Source organism: Muntiacus reevesi, chromosome 1 (assembly GCF_963930625.1).
Source record: "Muntiacus reevesi chromosome 1, mMunRee1.1, whole genome shotgun sequence".
Taxonomy (NCBI): Eukaryota; Metazoa; Chordata; class Mammalia; order Artiodactyla; family Cervidae; genus Muntiacus; species Muntiacus reevesi.
Genome location: NC_089249.1, coordinates 184,392,750 through 184,408,967, shown reverse-complemented (window position 1 = coordinate 184,408,967; position 16,218 = coordinate 184,392,750). Strand labels below are relative to the sequence as shown.

The window sequence follows — 16,218 nt, the reverse complement described above, 5'->3', positions numbered from 1 at the left end:
TTGTAAATAAATTCATGTTTTCATATTGTAGATTCCACATATATACCATATTGCTGACTATACAGACCATTGTGGGCAAGGTGATGTCTCTGCTTTTTAATACACTGTCTAGGTTTGTCGTATCTTTTCTCCCAAGGAGCAAGCGTCTTTTAATTTCATGGTTGCAGTCACCATCTGCAGTGCTTTTGGAGCCCAAGAAAATAAGGTCTCTCATTGTTTCCACTTTTTCCCCATCTATTTGCCATGAAGTGATGGGACCAGATGCCATGATCTTTGTTTTTTGAATGTTGAGTTTTAAGCCAGCTATCACTCTCCTCTTTCACTTTCACCAAGACGCTCTTTAGTTCCTCTTCATTTTCTACCATTAGGGTGGTGTCATCTGCATATCTGAGATTATTGATATTTCTCCCAGAAATCTTGATTCCAGCTTGTGATTCATCCAGCCTGGCATTTTGCAAGATGTACTCTACATATAATTTAAGTAAGCAGGTTGACAATATACAGCGTTGACATATTCCTTTCCCACTTTTGAACCAGTCCATTGCTCCATGTCCTGTTCTAATTGTTGCTTCTTGACCTGCATACAGGTTTCTCAGGAGGCAGGTAAGGTGGTCTGGTATTCCTATTTCTTGAAGAATTTTCCACAGTTTGTTGTGACCCACACAGTCAAAGGCTTTGGCATAGTCAATGAAGTCGAAATACATGTTTTTCTGGAATTCCCTTGCTTTTTCTATGATGCAACAGATGTTGGCAATTTGATCTCTGATTCCTCTGCCTTTTCTAAATCCAGCTTGTACATCTGGATGTTCTTGGTTCACATACTTTTGAAGCTTAGCTTGAAGGATTTTGAGCATTACTGTGTCAGCATGTGAAATGGGTGCAATTGTGCAGTAGTTTGAACATTCTTTGGCATTGAACATTCTTTGGGATTGGAATGAAAACTGACCTTTTCCAGTCCTGTGGCCACTGCTGAGTTTTCCATATTTGCTGGCATACTGAGTGTAGCACTTCCACAGCATCATCTTTTAGGATTTTAAATAGCTCAGCTGGAATTCCATCACCTGCACTAGCTTTTTTGGCGGTGATGCTTTCTAAGGCCCACTTAACTTTGCACTCCAGGATATCTGGCTCTAGGTGACTGATCACACCATCGTGGTTATCTGGGTCATGAAGATCTTTTTTGTATAGTTCTGTGTATTCTTGCCACCTCTTCTTAATCTCTTCTGCTTCTGTTAAGTCCTTACTATTTCTGTCCTTTATTGTGTCCATCTTTGCGTGAAATGTTCCCTTGGAATCTCTAATTTTCTTAAAGAGATCTCTAGTCTTTCCCATTCTGTTGTTTTCCTCTATTTCTTTGCATTTTTCACTTAAGAAGGCTTTCTTATTTCTCCCTGCTATTCTCTGGAACTCTGCATTCAGTTGGGTATATCTTTCCCTTTTTCCTTTGCCTTTCACTTCTCTTCTTTTCTCAGCTATTTGTAAGGTCTCCTCAGACAATCACTTTGCCTTCTTGTGTTTCTTTTCCTTGGGGATGATTTTGGTCACTACCTCCTATACAATGTCACAAACCTCCATCCATAGTTCTTCAGGCATTCTATCTACCAGATCTAAGCCCTTGAATATATGTCACCTTCACTATATAATCATTAGGAATTTGATTTAGGTCATACCTGAACAGCCTAGTGGTTTTCCCTACTTTCTTCAATTTGAACCTGAATTTTGCAATAAGGCACTGATGATCTGAGCCAGGTCAGCTCACGGTCTTGTTTTTGTTGACTATATAGAGCTTCTCCACCTTTGCCTGCAAAGAATACAATCAATTTGATTTCGGCATTGACCATCTGGTGATGTCCATGTGTAGAGTCGTCTCTTGGAAGAAGTTTTTGGAAGACGATGTTGCTATGACCAGTGCACTCTCTTGGCAGAACTCTGTTAGCCTCTGCCCTGCCTCATTTTGTACTCCATGGCCAAACTTACCCATTACTCCAGGTATCTCTTGACTTCCTGCATTTCAGTCCCCTATGATGAAAAGGACATCTGTTTTTGGTGTTAGTTCTAGAAGGTCTTGTAGGTCTTCATAGAATTGTTCAACTTCAGCTCTTCAACATTAGTGGTTGGGGCATAAACTTGGATTACTGTGATATTAAATGGTTTGCCTTGGAAAGGAACTGAGATCATTCTGTCATTTTTGAGATTGCACCCAAGTACTGCATTTCAGACTCTCTTGTTGACTATGATGGCTACTCCATTTCTTCTAAGGGATTCTTGCCCACAGTAGTAGATATAATGGTCATCTGAGTTAAATTCACCCATTCCCATCCATTTTAGTTCACTGATTCCTAAAATGTGATGGTCACCTTTGCCATCTCCTACTAGACTACATCCAATTTACCTTGATTCATGGACCTAACATTCCAGTTTCCTATACAATATTGTTCTTTACAGCATCAGACTTTACTTTCACCATCAGACACAATCACAACTGGGTGTTGTTTCCGCTTTGACTCAGCCTCTTCATTCTTTCTGTAGTTATTTCTCTGCTCTTCCTCAGTAGAATATTGGGCACCTAACGACCTGGGGAGTCCATCTCTCAATGTCATATCTTTTTGCCTTTTCATACTACTCATGGGATTCTCAAGGCAAGAATACTGAAGTGGTTTGCCATTCCCTTTTCCAGTGGACCAAATTTTGTCAGGCCCTGACTAACAGGGACATGCCTGGCACCCTGGTTGTCCCACTGCTGGTCCTCTTGAGTGTGTAAACCTTCACAGGCTGCTGGGTGTTAGCCCACATGGTGCCCCGGGGCCTGAGCAAAGACCCTGCTGGAGTTGTTGGCTGGAGCCCATCGATGTTGAAGGATGCCCAGGAGCAGAGGGCTCTCTGGCCTCCCCATCATCACTGGCCACATACCGTGTGGTATTTGCTTTCTATTTCTGACTTACTTCACTTGGTATGATAATCTCTAGGTCTATCTATGTCGCTGCAAATGATATTATTTCATTATTTTCATGACTTATTAATATTCCACATTTTCTTTATCCATTTATCTGTTGATGAACACTTAGGTTGCTTCCACGTCTTTTGTTGTTGTTGAGTCACTAAGTCATGTCCGACTCGTTGTGACCCCGTGGACTTCAGCACACCAGGGTTCCCTGTCCTTCACTATCTGCCGGCGTTGGCTCAAACTCATGTCCACTGAGTCAGTAATGCCATCCAACCATCTCATCCTCTGTTACCCCCTGCTCCTCTTGCCCTCAATCTTTTCTAGCATCAGAGTCTTTATCAATTCTTCACATCAGGTGGCCAAACTATTGGAGCTTCAGCTTCAGCACCAGTCCTTTCAATGAATATTCAGGGTTGATTTCCTTTTGGATTGACTGGTTTGATGTCCTTGCAGTCCAAGGGATTCTCAAGTCTTCTCCAACACCACAGTTCAAAGCATCGATTCTTTGGCACCTAGACTTCTTTATGGTCTAACTCTCACATCCACACAAGACTACTAAAAAAGTCATAGCTTTGACTATACAGACCTTTGTCGGCAAAATGATGTCTCTGCTTTTTAATGCGCTGTCTAGATTTGTCATAGCTTTTCTCCCAAAGAACAAGTGTCTTTTAATTTCATGACTGCATCGCCATCTGCAGTGATTTTGGAACCCAAGAAAATGAAATCAGACACTGTTTCCACTTTTTTCCCCATCCATTTGCCATAAAGTGATGGAACTGGATGCCATGGTCTTCGTTTTTTGAGTGTTGAGTTTTAGGCTAGCTTTTTCACTCTCCTCTTTCACCTTCATCAAGAGGCTCCTTGGTTCCTCTTTGCTTTCTGCCATCAGGGTGTTGTCATCTGCATATCTGAGGTTGCTGCTATTTCTCCATGTCTTGACAATTGTAAGCAGTGCTGCTGTGAACATTGGGATGCAGGTATCTTCTTGAATTAGAGTTTTGTTTTTCCAGATATATGCCCAGAAGCAGGATTGCAGGATCATATGGCAACTGTATGTTCAGTTTTTTTTAAAGGAATCTCCATACTCTTCTCCATAGGGGCTACACCAATTTACATTTCATGTTTAATCTTTTGAGGAACACAACAGGTGTATCATTTTGCATTCCCACCTACAGGGCACAGAGGTTGCAACTTCACCACATGGTCACCAATGCTTCTTTTCTGTTTTGTTTTGCGTTTTGATGACAGCCAACATATATAAGGTAGGATTCTCATTTCTTTAACCCTTGCTGTGTGCTGTGTTGAGTTGCACAGCTGTGTCCAACTCTTTGCGACCCTTTGGATTGTAGCCCGCCAGGCTCCTCTGTCCACGTGATTTTTCAGGCAAGAATACTGGAGTGGGTTGCCATTTCCTTCTCGAGGGGATCTGCCCAACTCATGGATCGAACGCATGTCTCCTATATTTCCTGCTTTGCTGATGGATTCTTTATCCACTGAGCCATTGGGGAAGTTTTGTGCTTATCATAGTTTATTAATCACATTTAATTATCCCTAAACAAAATCTCCGTGGGTGTACCTAATAGGTCTTTTCAGCTTTATAAATGTAGTGTCATGCTCTTTGAAACCTTCTAGGGCTTTTTTTTTTTTTTTTTCCACCCATCATCACACTTCTTTCATTTGTCAGAATGAAGAAGCTCACTTCCTAGAGAATGGCAGAAATAAGCCTGTCCTTCATCCATTGGTGTGGAGCCAACTGTGAGACTCACTGCATCGTAGCAAGAAAGTTTATTTCTCACAGTTCAGCAAGCATGAGCCTCAGTCCCCACGCCCCCTGGGTGACACGATGGACCTCACACGCTGAGAGGCAGAGGGCCAAGAGCTGAACACCTTTTGTACAAAGCAGTACCAGCGGGCTTCCCTCTGTCAGGGATGAAACAGTTACGCAGAAGTCATGCTGGGTGGGGGGGTTCCTGGCAGTCCAGTGGTTAAGACTCTGTGCTTCCACTGCAGGGGCATGGGTTCAATCCCTAGTCTGGGAACTAAGATTTTGCATGCCCCATGGCCCAGCTAAGAAGAAAAGAAAGTCATGCTGTGTAGCCTATGTATTTAGTTATGGGAGCTGCTTGGTCTTGGGAGAAGGACAGATCTGCAGCCTGGCACAATCAGCAAAAGCATGCAGGTAGACTTCCCTGGTGGTCCAGTGGCTAAAACACCAAGCTCCCAGTGCAGGGGGCCTGGGTCCAATCCTTAGTCAGGGAACTACATCCCACATGCCACAAGCGTTTGAGTGCCACAACTAAAGATTCCCCATGCCGCAACTAAAAGATCCTGCCTGCCACAACTAAGGAACCAGCATGATGTAACAAAGACCAAAAATCCCTCATGTCATCACAATAGTTACAGATGGAATTCAGTTTGGAAATTTGCACTCCATTCAAACAAGTGGAATAGGTCAGGCCATCATTGTGACCATAGCAGATGGACAACAAGTATTAATAGTACCAGCAAAGGACATTGCTGAAGAAACTGTTATAAGTGAAGAACCACAAAAGACAACATATTGAAATAATTGAAAGCCAGGTGGAGTCTGCAGAAATAGCAGTAAGGAATCTTTTACCCAAATAGATAATTTTTAAAAAACATAAATTTTTAAAAAAGAATTTTAAAAAAGAACTTGCAGGGTGCTCAGAACCTGCAGGCTGCCTCCACAGAGGTCATGCAGACACCTGTGCCTTATCCATTTCATAGCTGTATAATATTCCCCCACTGTGTGAAGATACCATGTCATTGACGCTGCTTCCAATCTTGCCCACATGCAAGACTTTCTTGAGGACAGAGTTACTGAGCTATGGGTTACCCCTGCGGTTTAGCCACTTTTTTATATTTTACCTTTTTTTTTTTTTTTTTTTTGCATGCAGCATGCAGGATGTTAGTCCCCCAATCAGGGATCAAATGCATGCCTCCTGCAGTGGAAGCATAAGAGTCTTAACTGCTGGACCACGAGGGAAGTCGCTTACTTTTAGCCTTTCTGACTGTTACTTGCAGCCAAATGCACTTATCAAACTCACTTCCGTGGGTGGATCCCACAGCCCCTGCCCTGGCCATTCGAATGGAGAAACAACTCCAGGTCTTAGGAGGAAACCTATAGAAGAAACCTCAAGAGGAATCTCCAGACTTTACCGAGGAAACCCTGAGTTGAGTAAGACTCCATTTCTGCTCCCTGGTGGGATGGGGGAATCAACAGAGAAGTCAGACTCAGCTATAGAAAAATGAAGCTTCATTCTTTGCCCATCCAAGTTGATAACATGAGATTCTCACCAGCTACATCAAAAAACAAAACAAAAAAACTTCCAAACAAGGGTAAGTCGGTGGAATCTGACTGCATCCCTGGCATTTGTGTCTTAACTTGTTTGAGCAAAGAGTGAAAGTTGCCCAATATCTTGGGTTCAGATCCTGGCTCCATCCCTTCCGAAGTATCTCCCTTCCCTGGACCTGCTTTCTTCTCTGTAAAATGGAACCATGGTAGTTGTAATGATTTGCATTCGTGGGCGGGAAGTATATTAAACAGTGGCTGCTCATAGTAGGTGCTATGTGATTTTTTTTGCTAATTTAGGAAGGCAAGGAGGTCACCACGCATCTGAGGCTGTGTGCTTTTTCTTCTTTTAATGTCTGCTGTTAATAAAATATTTTTACAGAGACCAAAAAGTCAGAATAGTGCAAAACATCTCAACACCATGCATTCATGACCACTTCTCGTTGGTTTTAAACATTTGTTCCAATATTTACAGAGAAATGGGGACATCTGTGCAGATGCCAGACTGACGGGATGGAATTAAAACAGACAAACAGCATTTTGAGTTCACATTTGCAATCACATGCTAAGAGAAGGTGTGTGGAGGAAGAACCTCCCTGAACTGCGTGGCCAGGTTTCAGGGTCTCAAGGGGCCAGGGCCAGAGGTGGGGTATGAGTTTCCCTGACTGTGTAGCCAGGGATGCCTAGGGACCATCCGCCAGTGACCTGTGCCTTGCACAAGAGTCACTATGGCTGGGCGGGGGGTGGGGGGCAGATGGAGAGGGTCTTACTTGACACTGTCAACTTGATTTGTCTCTTTAAAAAAAAAATAAAAGGCAAAGAGAAAAGCAACACGTGTCAGCAAAAATGACTTTGGTCCTCGACGATTATTAGGAAAGGATGTTCAGGGGACAGCAGGGGTCATGATGTAGAGCAGCTCCGCAGTGAGTTCCCCTCCCTCTCTGCCTGAGCAGCAGAATTAGGGCAACTCTGGGCTGTCTCCCCTCTGCCCCCCGTGTCTCAGTGTTTCCACCTGTAAGATGGACATTGCTGGGGGTGAAGGACAGAAAGGTCTCTGAGGTCCCAGCCGAGAGAGGTCCCAAGGATTTCTAGTTGGCTAAGTCGTTTTTTTTTTTTTTTTTTTTTGCATCTCTGATGAGGGCATGGTGAGGTTTCAGGATGTAGTGCCAGAGAACCAGGATTGGGGGATGCAACTGGGCACCTCCATATTTTAGGTAAATCTTTTGAGGACAGACTGGAGAGAGCAAGGAGGTCCCTCTTCCTTCTAGTTCTTTGTTTTTGCCTTTTCTCTCCTGTCTCTGCAGCCCCATCTCTGAATCGCTCTCTTCATTTCAAAGTTCTGGCTGTTCCCATCCGGGCACGATCTGATCCTCTTGACTTTTTCCTGTCTGTCTGCCCGCCCCTCTTTTCTCTCCTTCCCTCCCTTCTCTTCTTTGGGTCCTTACTGTCTCCTCCCTTTTTAGGGAGGATTGGCTATGTCCCTCAATGTCACCCCCCCACCTCGATCCCACTACAAGCCTATTTTATCCTTTTCCTGATCCATGAAAATCTGGGGCGAGTTCCCCGCATGGAGCAAGGTCCAAATGCAATGCCAGGACCCCACCTGCACTCAGAACCCTGGGCACCCCAGGTGAAATGGTGAAAGCTCAAAGGTATCATCCAATGCTGGGTGGCCCTGAGGAAAGTGCTGCTCCTCTCTGAGCCTTGTCGTTCCCATAGAGGAGCATTCTGATTCCAAACACTTCCAGTCCACTCTGTCCTCTTGAGTCTTTGCCCTGCAGCTCAGCCAGTCTGCTGGGAATACCTCCTGGGTGCCTAGATCTGTGTGGGAGGGGAAGGTTGGTAGCGACAGACACGTGAATGAGTGGGCACACAAACTCCCTGCCTGAGACATCATTCAATTAGACATCCCCTCCCTGACACTCCCCCTGGGCCCAGCCTTTGCTCACTGAAATTGGGGCTCTTGAGGGGCTTCAGAGCCCCATCTTGGGGGGGAAGAGAGCCTTTCACAGATACCCTCAGCCCCATGGCATCAGAGACAGAGGCTGGGACAGGGGCAGATAGAGGAGGGACACTGGCTGGGGAAGTCCTGAGGGGATCAGAGGTTTTCCACAGAAGGGAATATTTGTGATGAGTTTTGAGGGATGACTAGTTCTCTGGGGGAAAGAAGAGGGAGAAAATTTCCCGAACAGTTTTAGCCTGGGAGTCAGAAAACGTCATTTGACAAATACTCCCCGAGGCTCCCTCTGTGTGCCTGGGCCGGTGCTGGGGAACCCTAACACACACACACACACACACACACACACACACACACACACACCCCTAGACCAGAGCACCTCCCAATAAAGTTTTTGGGAAACATCTTGGCTTTCTCTGGCAGAAGCTCAGCTCCCCCTGCCTTTTCCTGCCAGTCATTCAAAAAGTCTTTCAGAGCCTACTCCAAATCACAGATTAATGCCCCTCTGGATGTTGCTCCTCTCCTCATCTCCAAGTCAGCCATCCAACCCACCTCCACCTCTTGGAAGGTCTGAAGTTCAAATCTTCCTCTTGCGCCTCACGCCGGAGACTTCAAGTTCCCCGCAAGACACCTTCTAGCCTGTCCCTTGTCCCTGGGGCAGGGAGGGTGCCCTCCCGCCCCACCATCCTGAATGAGAACTTTCATCCTAATCTCTAATTCTGAACCGTCAGTCATGTGAAACTGCCTGAATTCACACACATTCAAAACACTCAGTCATGTCCGACTCTTTGTGACCCCATGGACTGTAGCCCACGAGGCTCCTCTGTCCATGGAATTTGCCAGGCAAGAATACTAGACTGGGTAGCCATTCCCTTCTCCAGGGTATCTTCCCAACCCAGGGATCGAACCTGGGTCTCCCGCATTGCAGGTGGATTCTTTACAGTTCGAGCCACCAAGGAATTAAGGGGACAAATACTTTCAGGTAAATTAGAAACAAGAGCGGTTTCATCCAAACTCTTTGTTCACAGATGGGAAAACCATTACCATAAATACACAACCCTCAGTTTGCACATGGCCTCCTTAGAGATGCTCAACCCCTGGGCAGTGCACAACCAGGACATCTGTACCAGGGAGCCCTCAGGCTCATCTAAGGCATAGTTTTTAATATATCCTCCAAAATCTTTCCAAGAATTAATCTCAGTGTCCTGAAAGCATTTTGTCCTCCCTCCCATCCCCACCCCTGCCACCACATCAGCCAAAATCTTTCCAAGAATTAGTCTCAGTGTCCTGAAAGCATTTTGTCCTCCCTCCCATCCCCACCCCTGCCACCACATCAGCCACATCAGTCCATTCTTCATGAGGTAGCCAGAGGGAGAGTCAAAACCTGAAATCCAGACTCTCCCCAGATTTAAAATCTCCTGGGGCCTCCCAGGCCTCTAGGGTAAAATCAAAACTCCTCAGGGCTTCTTACCAGATCCCACCTGGTCTGAGACCTCTGCAGGCCTCCCCAACCTCATCAGCATCTCCCACCACCCCTCTGGTTGGCTCAGCTCCAGCCACCTGACCTGGCTATGCTTCAAGTTAGCCCACTTCCGAGCCTTTGCATCTGAAGTTCCCTCTGCCTGGAGCTCTTTTCTCTCCAATGGGTAGTTCCTTTACACTTTTCACCCCTGCAGAAAGCCCTCTGTCACCCTCCCCATCTGAGGTAGTCCCCATCGCTCCAGTAGCCCAGTTAATCCTCTTCTCATCCCTCTGTTTAATTTTTCCCCTAGTACAGCACAATCCTGTATTTATCAATCTGACAGGAAAAAACCCACAGTATACACATACTGGTCCAATGTGAAAAAGCAGATCCTGGGTGAAAAAGCAGATCCTGGGCAAAGACAAGCCATGTCAAACTTTCCCAAAATGTCTCCCAAAATGCCTGTGTGAGCTAAAATGGAGAAATTTGGCTAAACTGCCCCCAAACCCCTGGTGGAGGAAGAGTTTCAGGCAGCTAGAGGCTCCACATGGGGTATCCTGTGGCCTGCGTGTTTAAATGAATGAATGAAATTTTGGGGGAGTAAGCTCCCCAGCAAATTTGTATATTCACAAACACACACACACCCTCAAGCTTCGCTCCCCCAGCAAATTTGTATACACATACACACACACACACACACACACACACACACACACACACACACCCTCAAGCTTCGCTCCCCCAGCAAATTTGTATATATACACACACACACCCCTCAAGCTTCTGGTCTCTTTCCGTTCCGTTCCTTCCTGACTTGAGTATTCTAGGAGAAGAAGTGGTTGGGGCAGGGGACTGGGTCCAGGGAATCCCGTATCTTCACTCTCTTTTGGTGGGAGGTCAAGAGTTCTCAGGTATCTAACTAACCCTGGCGTCCCAAAGGAAAGCAGTGAAGGCAGGAGTTTTGCTTGGCAGCCAGCGGTGGAAGGGGGCACTGGGGCCTTGGCCCTGAACCCCCACAGCTTTGAGGGTTGGGGGCAGTCCCCCGACGGGGGTTAGCAGCAATGGGGAGCTGTGTCGGGGTATCCGATCTCAGCTCACCCTTCAAAGGGGCACACAGGCCAAAGGGAATGGGGAGGGGATGTGGTACTGGAACCCTCGGCATTGTATTAAGCAGCTCTCGGCCTCGGTTTCGCCATCTGTCAAGTGAGTGGGTTGAACTCTATGATATAAGGACTGGATATGTGGTGGGGAAAGGGGGAGGCAAAACCCCGTAGGGAAGTTGGGGCAGCGTGGATGCCCCAGAGCCGACCCCTTGGCCGGGTTTGGGCGCCCGAGAGCGCATGTGCTTTTGAAATCCCATCCTCCCCCCTTCCCTGTTTATTTTTCGCACAAACATCAAAAGGGACTCTGGTCCACCTTGGTGGGGGGCTCTCTAACCACCACCCGAGCCCCTCCAGTCCCCACACCACCCCAGGGGGCGCGTCAGGAAACCCTGCCCCTCGCCCAAGGCCCGCCCCTCAAGGGAGCTGAGAGTTCCATACTTGGCAAATTGGTCTCGGGCCCCAAAGGTTGGGACCCATCTTATGGCTTTTCCAGGGGGCAGGAGGCAGGGCGTCCAGGTAACACATCTCTGGGACCTGGCCTCCTCTATAGGAGCTGCTTTTCATCCCATTCCAGCTCGAAAAGCCCCTAGACGTTGGGGGAGTGGCCTCTAGTAGGGGGGATGTGGCTTCTTCCTTCCTCTTTCCCTGGCGCAAGGCCTCCTGAGGGGGCGGGGCGTTGCCATTCACCTTTCCCCAGAATGGGAAACTAAATCAAAGGTGCAGAGGCAGGATGCCTTCCGTTCAGAGCCGGGAGACTCGCCCTCAGGGAGGTCCAAGCGCGCAGGCACCGCCCCGCCCTGCGCGCTCTGCGCAGGCGCAATGGCGCCTGCCTGCGTGCCCCGCACTAGGGGGCAGGCGCGGCACCGCCCTCCTCGGCGGAGCGCGTGTCCGACTTGAGCTTGACGAATTCCTTGGCCACCTCGTCATTGCTGCGTTGCGACAGGATGCGCAGCACCGTGAGGCCCGTGTCGTCCATGTGGATGCGGCGGCCAAGGGGCAACCAGCAGGCGGCGCTCCCGCGCTGGACCAGCTCGCGCAGCTGCAGCACGGCCAGCCCCACCGTGCGGTCCTCGCGCGCGAAGCAGTAGTCCTTGACGCACACCTGCAGCTCGTAGCACTCAGGGCCAGTGTCAGCGCTTAGCGTGCTGCGGAAGGGCGGAGCGTGAGGACAGATCTCGGCACCCCCCCCCCCGCCAACCACGCCCACCGGTGACTCCTCCTCCCCTACCGGGTCACGCCCACACCCAGGCACTCTGAGGCTGGGCCACGCCCACATTGAGTGATCCTACTTTCATAACCTAGTAAGAAGTACTGATTCATTAGAAAAGACCCTGATGCTGAGAGAGATTGAAGGCAGGAGGAGAAGGGGACGACAGAGGATGAGATGGTTGGATGGCATCACCGACTCGATGGACATGAGTTTGAGTAAGCTCTGGGAGTTGGTGATGGACAGGGAAGCCTGGCGTGCTGCAGTCCATAGGGTCGCAGTCGGAGACGACTGAGATGCTGCACTGAACTGATTTTCATAACCTTCCAAGAGAATAAGCCTGGCTCTGCCCCCGCCCCAGGTGTCTTGCCTCACAACCCCATGCTGGGCCACGGCCACATCAGCTGACTACTCCTCTCCCTAGCATGACCCCTGCCCGTTCTCTCCACCTTTCCTTCTCTCACTCCTCACTCAAGGACGCCCCCATGAAACTACTCCCAGCCCCCAGCCACACCACATCCTCACCCTAAGAGCCCCATGCTCCCACCCCGTGATACCCCACGCACACCCACAGCTGAACTGCTGCCTCCGCCACCCTGACCCAGATGTGACTCCCAGAAGACCCTTTACCAGGCTCCCATCTGAACCCAAGTTCTCCCCTTGACGTGGCCTCTACCCCATGCTCCCTAGCCTACTCCTCTTACCTCCAAGATGCCCTCTCCATATAATCCTGCCCTGATGTCTCACCACGAGTGACTACCCACCCTAGCACTCCTCCCTCTCCTCCGGGTTACAAAGTTCCTGCTGCTGGGTCCTGCCCTGAAGCTGACTAGTCAAGAACTCTCTTCTTTCGGGCTACACCCGCACTGATCCCTTGCATCTCCTTCCCAGGCTGCATTCCTAGCCCTCAACTACTTGGGCCCACCCCCAGGAGATATCTGCCTCTACTAGGCGGTGCTCTTGTTCCCAAGTATTGCTTTAGCTGACCTACCTCTCCAAAGTCCTCTGACCAAGAGCTCTTCTCTGATAGGATTGGCCAGGCTCCTGTCCCTCAGGGGCCCCCTCCCTTCAGCTCTGATGCCCCTTTACCCTGATGCACTCTGTCCCCCCAAGAACACCTCCCCAATGTTACCCTGCCCCAGTGAGGCTCACACATGATCCAAAGATCCGCCAACCCTCACCCTCACTCCAGGTATTCCTTGATCAGACTTATTTATGTTCCCTACAAATCATCTCCTCCTCTAGATCTCTGACACCCCTGACCAAGATTACTCTTGCTTGTTGTGAAGGCCCATCTAGATGTGATCTCAGTCCTACCCACATGACACATATCCCTATGCCCCGGACCAAGCCACATTCCAATCTTGTCCCCCAGAGCAGACTTCTCCAGATGACCTACCCCAATAGCACCAACAAAGCTCATTGCTGACTCCAGGAGGTACACCCCTATGCCCCTCAGTCCCTCAGACCCAAGTTTCTTGCCTCATCATGACCACCCACGCCTCTTCGACCAGAATTTTTAGCCCCAGAAATGCCCCAGGGTCAACATGTTCCTTCTGGCCAGACATCCTCTCTCCTTCATGAGCCCTCATTATGCTATTATATCATACTCACTGTCCCCGACCCCGACCTGTGTGTCCCCCAAGGTGGTCACCTCCATCCTGGTATCACTCCTGCACCAAGGTGCCGCCCTTCCCAGCATCCCCACTTACGATGTGATCCCTCCTGTTCCTGTCCCCAGAAACCACCGGTCCACCAGACATCCCTCCCGCCTAGTGGACTCTGAGGTTCATATAGGATCATGTCCCCTAGTCGTGCTCCCCAAAGCATCCCAGACTTACAACTGAAAGCTCTCATTGTACTTGGGGGCCCAGCTGTTGTTCTTGGATTTGGTCGCAAACTTGCGTTTCTTGTCACTGAGCTGGGGTCCAATGATGTTGACCTCGATGAATGGCCGGAAAATGCCAGAAGTCTGCCACTTGAGATCATTGGCAGCCACCACTGTTGGGGGAATTAGAAGGTAAGACTGTTTAGGGTTCCCCAGTACATAGCTGTGGTTTTCAAAGCCTGGCTGAAAGATTACATTTCCCAGCATGCTTCTGTAGCTAAATATGACCACGTGACTAACTTCCAGCCAATGAGATGTAAGAGGAAGTGACGCAAACAACTTTCAGCCAGGGAAGGCCCTAAAGGCAGCGAGAATGCCCTACACTTTCTCCTTTCCTGGCTGCAGACTGGGAAGCTGATGGGGCTGAGTTCTCTGGGACCTCATAGAAGAGGAAAACACATTAGGGATAAAAATACAGCAAAAGCTGTTTGGAGCCTGGATGCCCACCACTGTGAAGCCCTCACGTCAGTTCTGGGCTGATTGTTCTTGGAGTTACCCCAGAGGAAGATTCACTCCATCTATTAATATCTTGTTTAAGCCATTGTTATTTTAGGTCTTGGATAAAACAGACCAATCTGTGTTCTAACTAGAAAACTAAAACCCACAACGGGAAAGCAGAGCTGGGAGAGAAAGTGGAATGAGTCCTGTAACACTTTTTGTACCTCTTGATCCAGCTGTGTCTGAAGGTGGATACTTCTGAACATTTCAGTTTTATGAAAACATTTTTTTAAATGAAAAAAACAAACCAATTTCTTCCTTAAGCCTGTTTGAGTTTGGTTTCGGTCTTAGAATCTAGTGCATCCTGGCTGAGGCACTCTCCCTCCCACCTCAGGCTACTCACCTTTCACTGTGACCTTGTGTTCCCCAGTTCCTGGATGAGTGAAGAGCTCTACGTGGACGGAGACTTCACCCACAGGGTCTTCCACACCCGAGCCTGGGCGGGGCAGGGGAGGATGCTTGGCGTGAGCTTCATTCTTTCCCACCCACCAGAAAGGACGTGGACTGCCTCCCACCCACCATATGCTGGCGGCATCAGGTCATCAGCCATGACAGGTTGGCACTGAGGGCAGGCTGGGAAGATGGGTGCTGATAAGGAGGCCGGGGATCCTCGGCCTTTCACTGCTTTGTTGTGTGATCTCAGGCACATCTCCTAACTTCTCTGAGCCTAATGTCCTCTTTTTCATTCCCTGTCATCAGACTCACTCTTCATCTTTCACACTATCTTGGCAGCATCTGACACTTTGGCTTTCTGTGCCTCAGTTTCTCCTCTTGACTGCACCAAGGCTACACTCTCCAAGTTTCTCATCTTATAGTTAGTCTCTCCTTCTCACCCTCTTTTTCCATTTCCTACTCCTCTGTTGATCTTCAAACTGTTGGAGCACCCTGTACCTCAGTCTTCAACCCCTTTTTTGTTTTTACTTCCTCGCTAAGTACTGGTATGGTGGAAGACACTGCCTGGTCTGCCTTCAGAATACATCCAGACTCTGGCCCATCTCCACAGCCTCCATCCTGGTTCAGTCCCCATCAACCACGTGACAACCATCTGACACTTTGGGTATGGCTAAATGAACCACAGTTGCCCAATCAGAGCCTTCTCCGGCCATGGCTGCAGTGATTGGCTCAGGGATGGTCATGTGACCGGAGCTAGGCCAATAGGAGTTGTCCCTGGGCCAACTAGGCCACTCTGAACTGTTGTAATAGGCTCCTCCCTGTCTCCCTACACTTTCCGCTCAGCTTCTTTCAGTACACCAGCCAGAGAAGTCCCACGTCAGACTGTATCCCTCCTCTGCTCAAAACCCTCCCAAGGCTCTCATTTCACTCTGAAATAATCAGAGCCCTTTCTGTGACCTACAGTCACTCCTGATATGTCCTCACTATTACCTCTCCTGCCGCACCCCCCTCCTATCTCGTCCCTGCCAGCTCTGCTCCTCTAACACTCTGTGCAACATGACCCAGAATTCTCAATTCTGCTGAAGTGACAGCTTGTAGAGATATTTTTTATTTTCTCTGCCATTCCTTTTCCAATGGATCATCTCAAGTTTCCACTGAGAACTGTCCCTACCTCACCTCAGACATTGTGGCTCCATCTCCCACTTTAGGTATGGCTAAATGAACCAGGGCTGCCCAATCAGAGCAGTCCCTGGCCATGGCTGCAGTGATTGGCTCAGGGATGGTCATGTGACCCAACCTGGGCCAATAGGAACTGGCCCCAGGACTTTTGTTATAACTCCTAGGAAAGAGTCTCTCTCTGGTTAAGCTGCTCCAAGGCCCAGTGAAGGGAGAGTCCATCCCACAGAGGTCTCAATAGAGACCATTGACATTGTTGGAGACTCTAGATCCAGCT

General features: G+C 48.6%; 1 protein-coding gene across 4 annotated transcripts in view; it reads right to left on the bottom strand.

Moving 5' to 3' along the window:
- Nucleotides 1-11,623: 11,623 nt before the first annotated feature.
- The window catches only part of UNC13A (unc-13 homolog A), a 64,533-nt gene continuing 59,938 nt past the window's right edge, over nt 11,624-16,218 (bottom strand). For all 4 annotated transcript variants that reach the window (XM_065931730.1, XM_065931702.1, XM_065931722.1 and 1 more), the window contains 3 exons: nt 14,716-14,808; nt 13,828-13,987; nt 11,624-11,924 (listed from right to left, as the gene is read on the bottom strand). In XM_065931730.1, coding sequence (XP_065787802.1) covers nt 11,624-11,924; nt 13,828-13,987; nt 14,716-14,808 — 554 coding nt within the window. The remainder of the gene's footprint in view (nt 11,925-13,827; nt 13,988-14,715; nt 14,809-16,218) is intronic.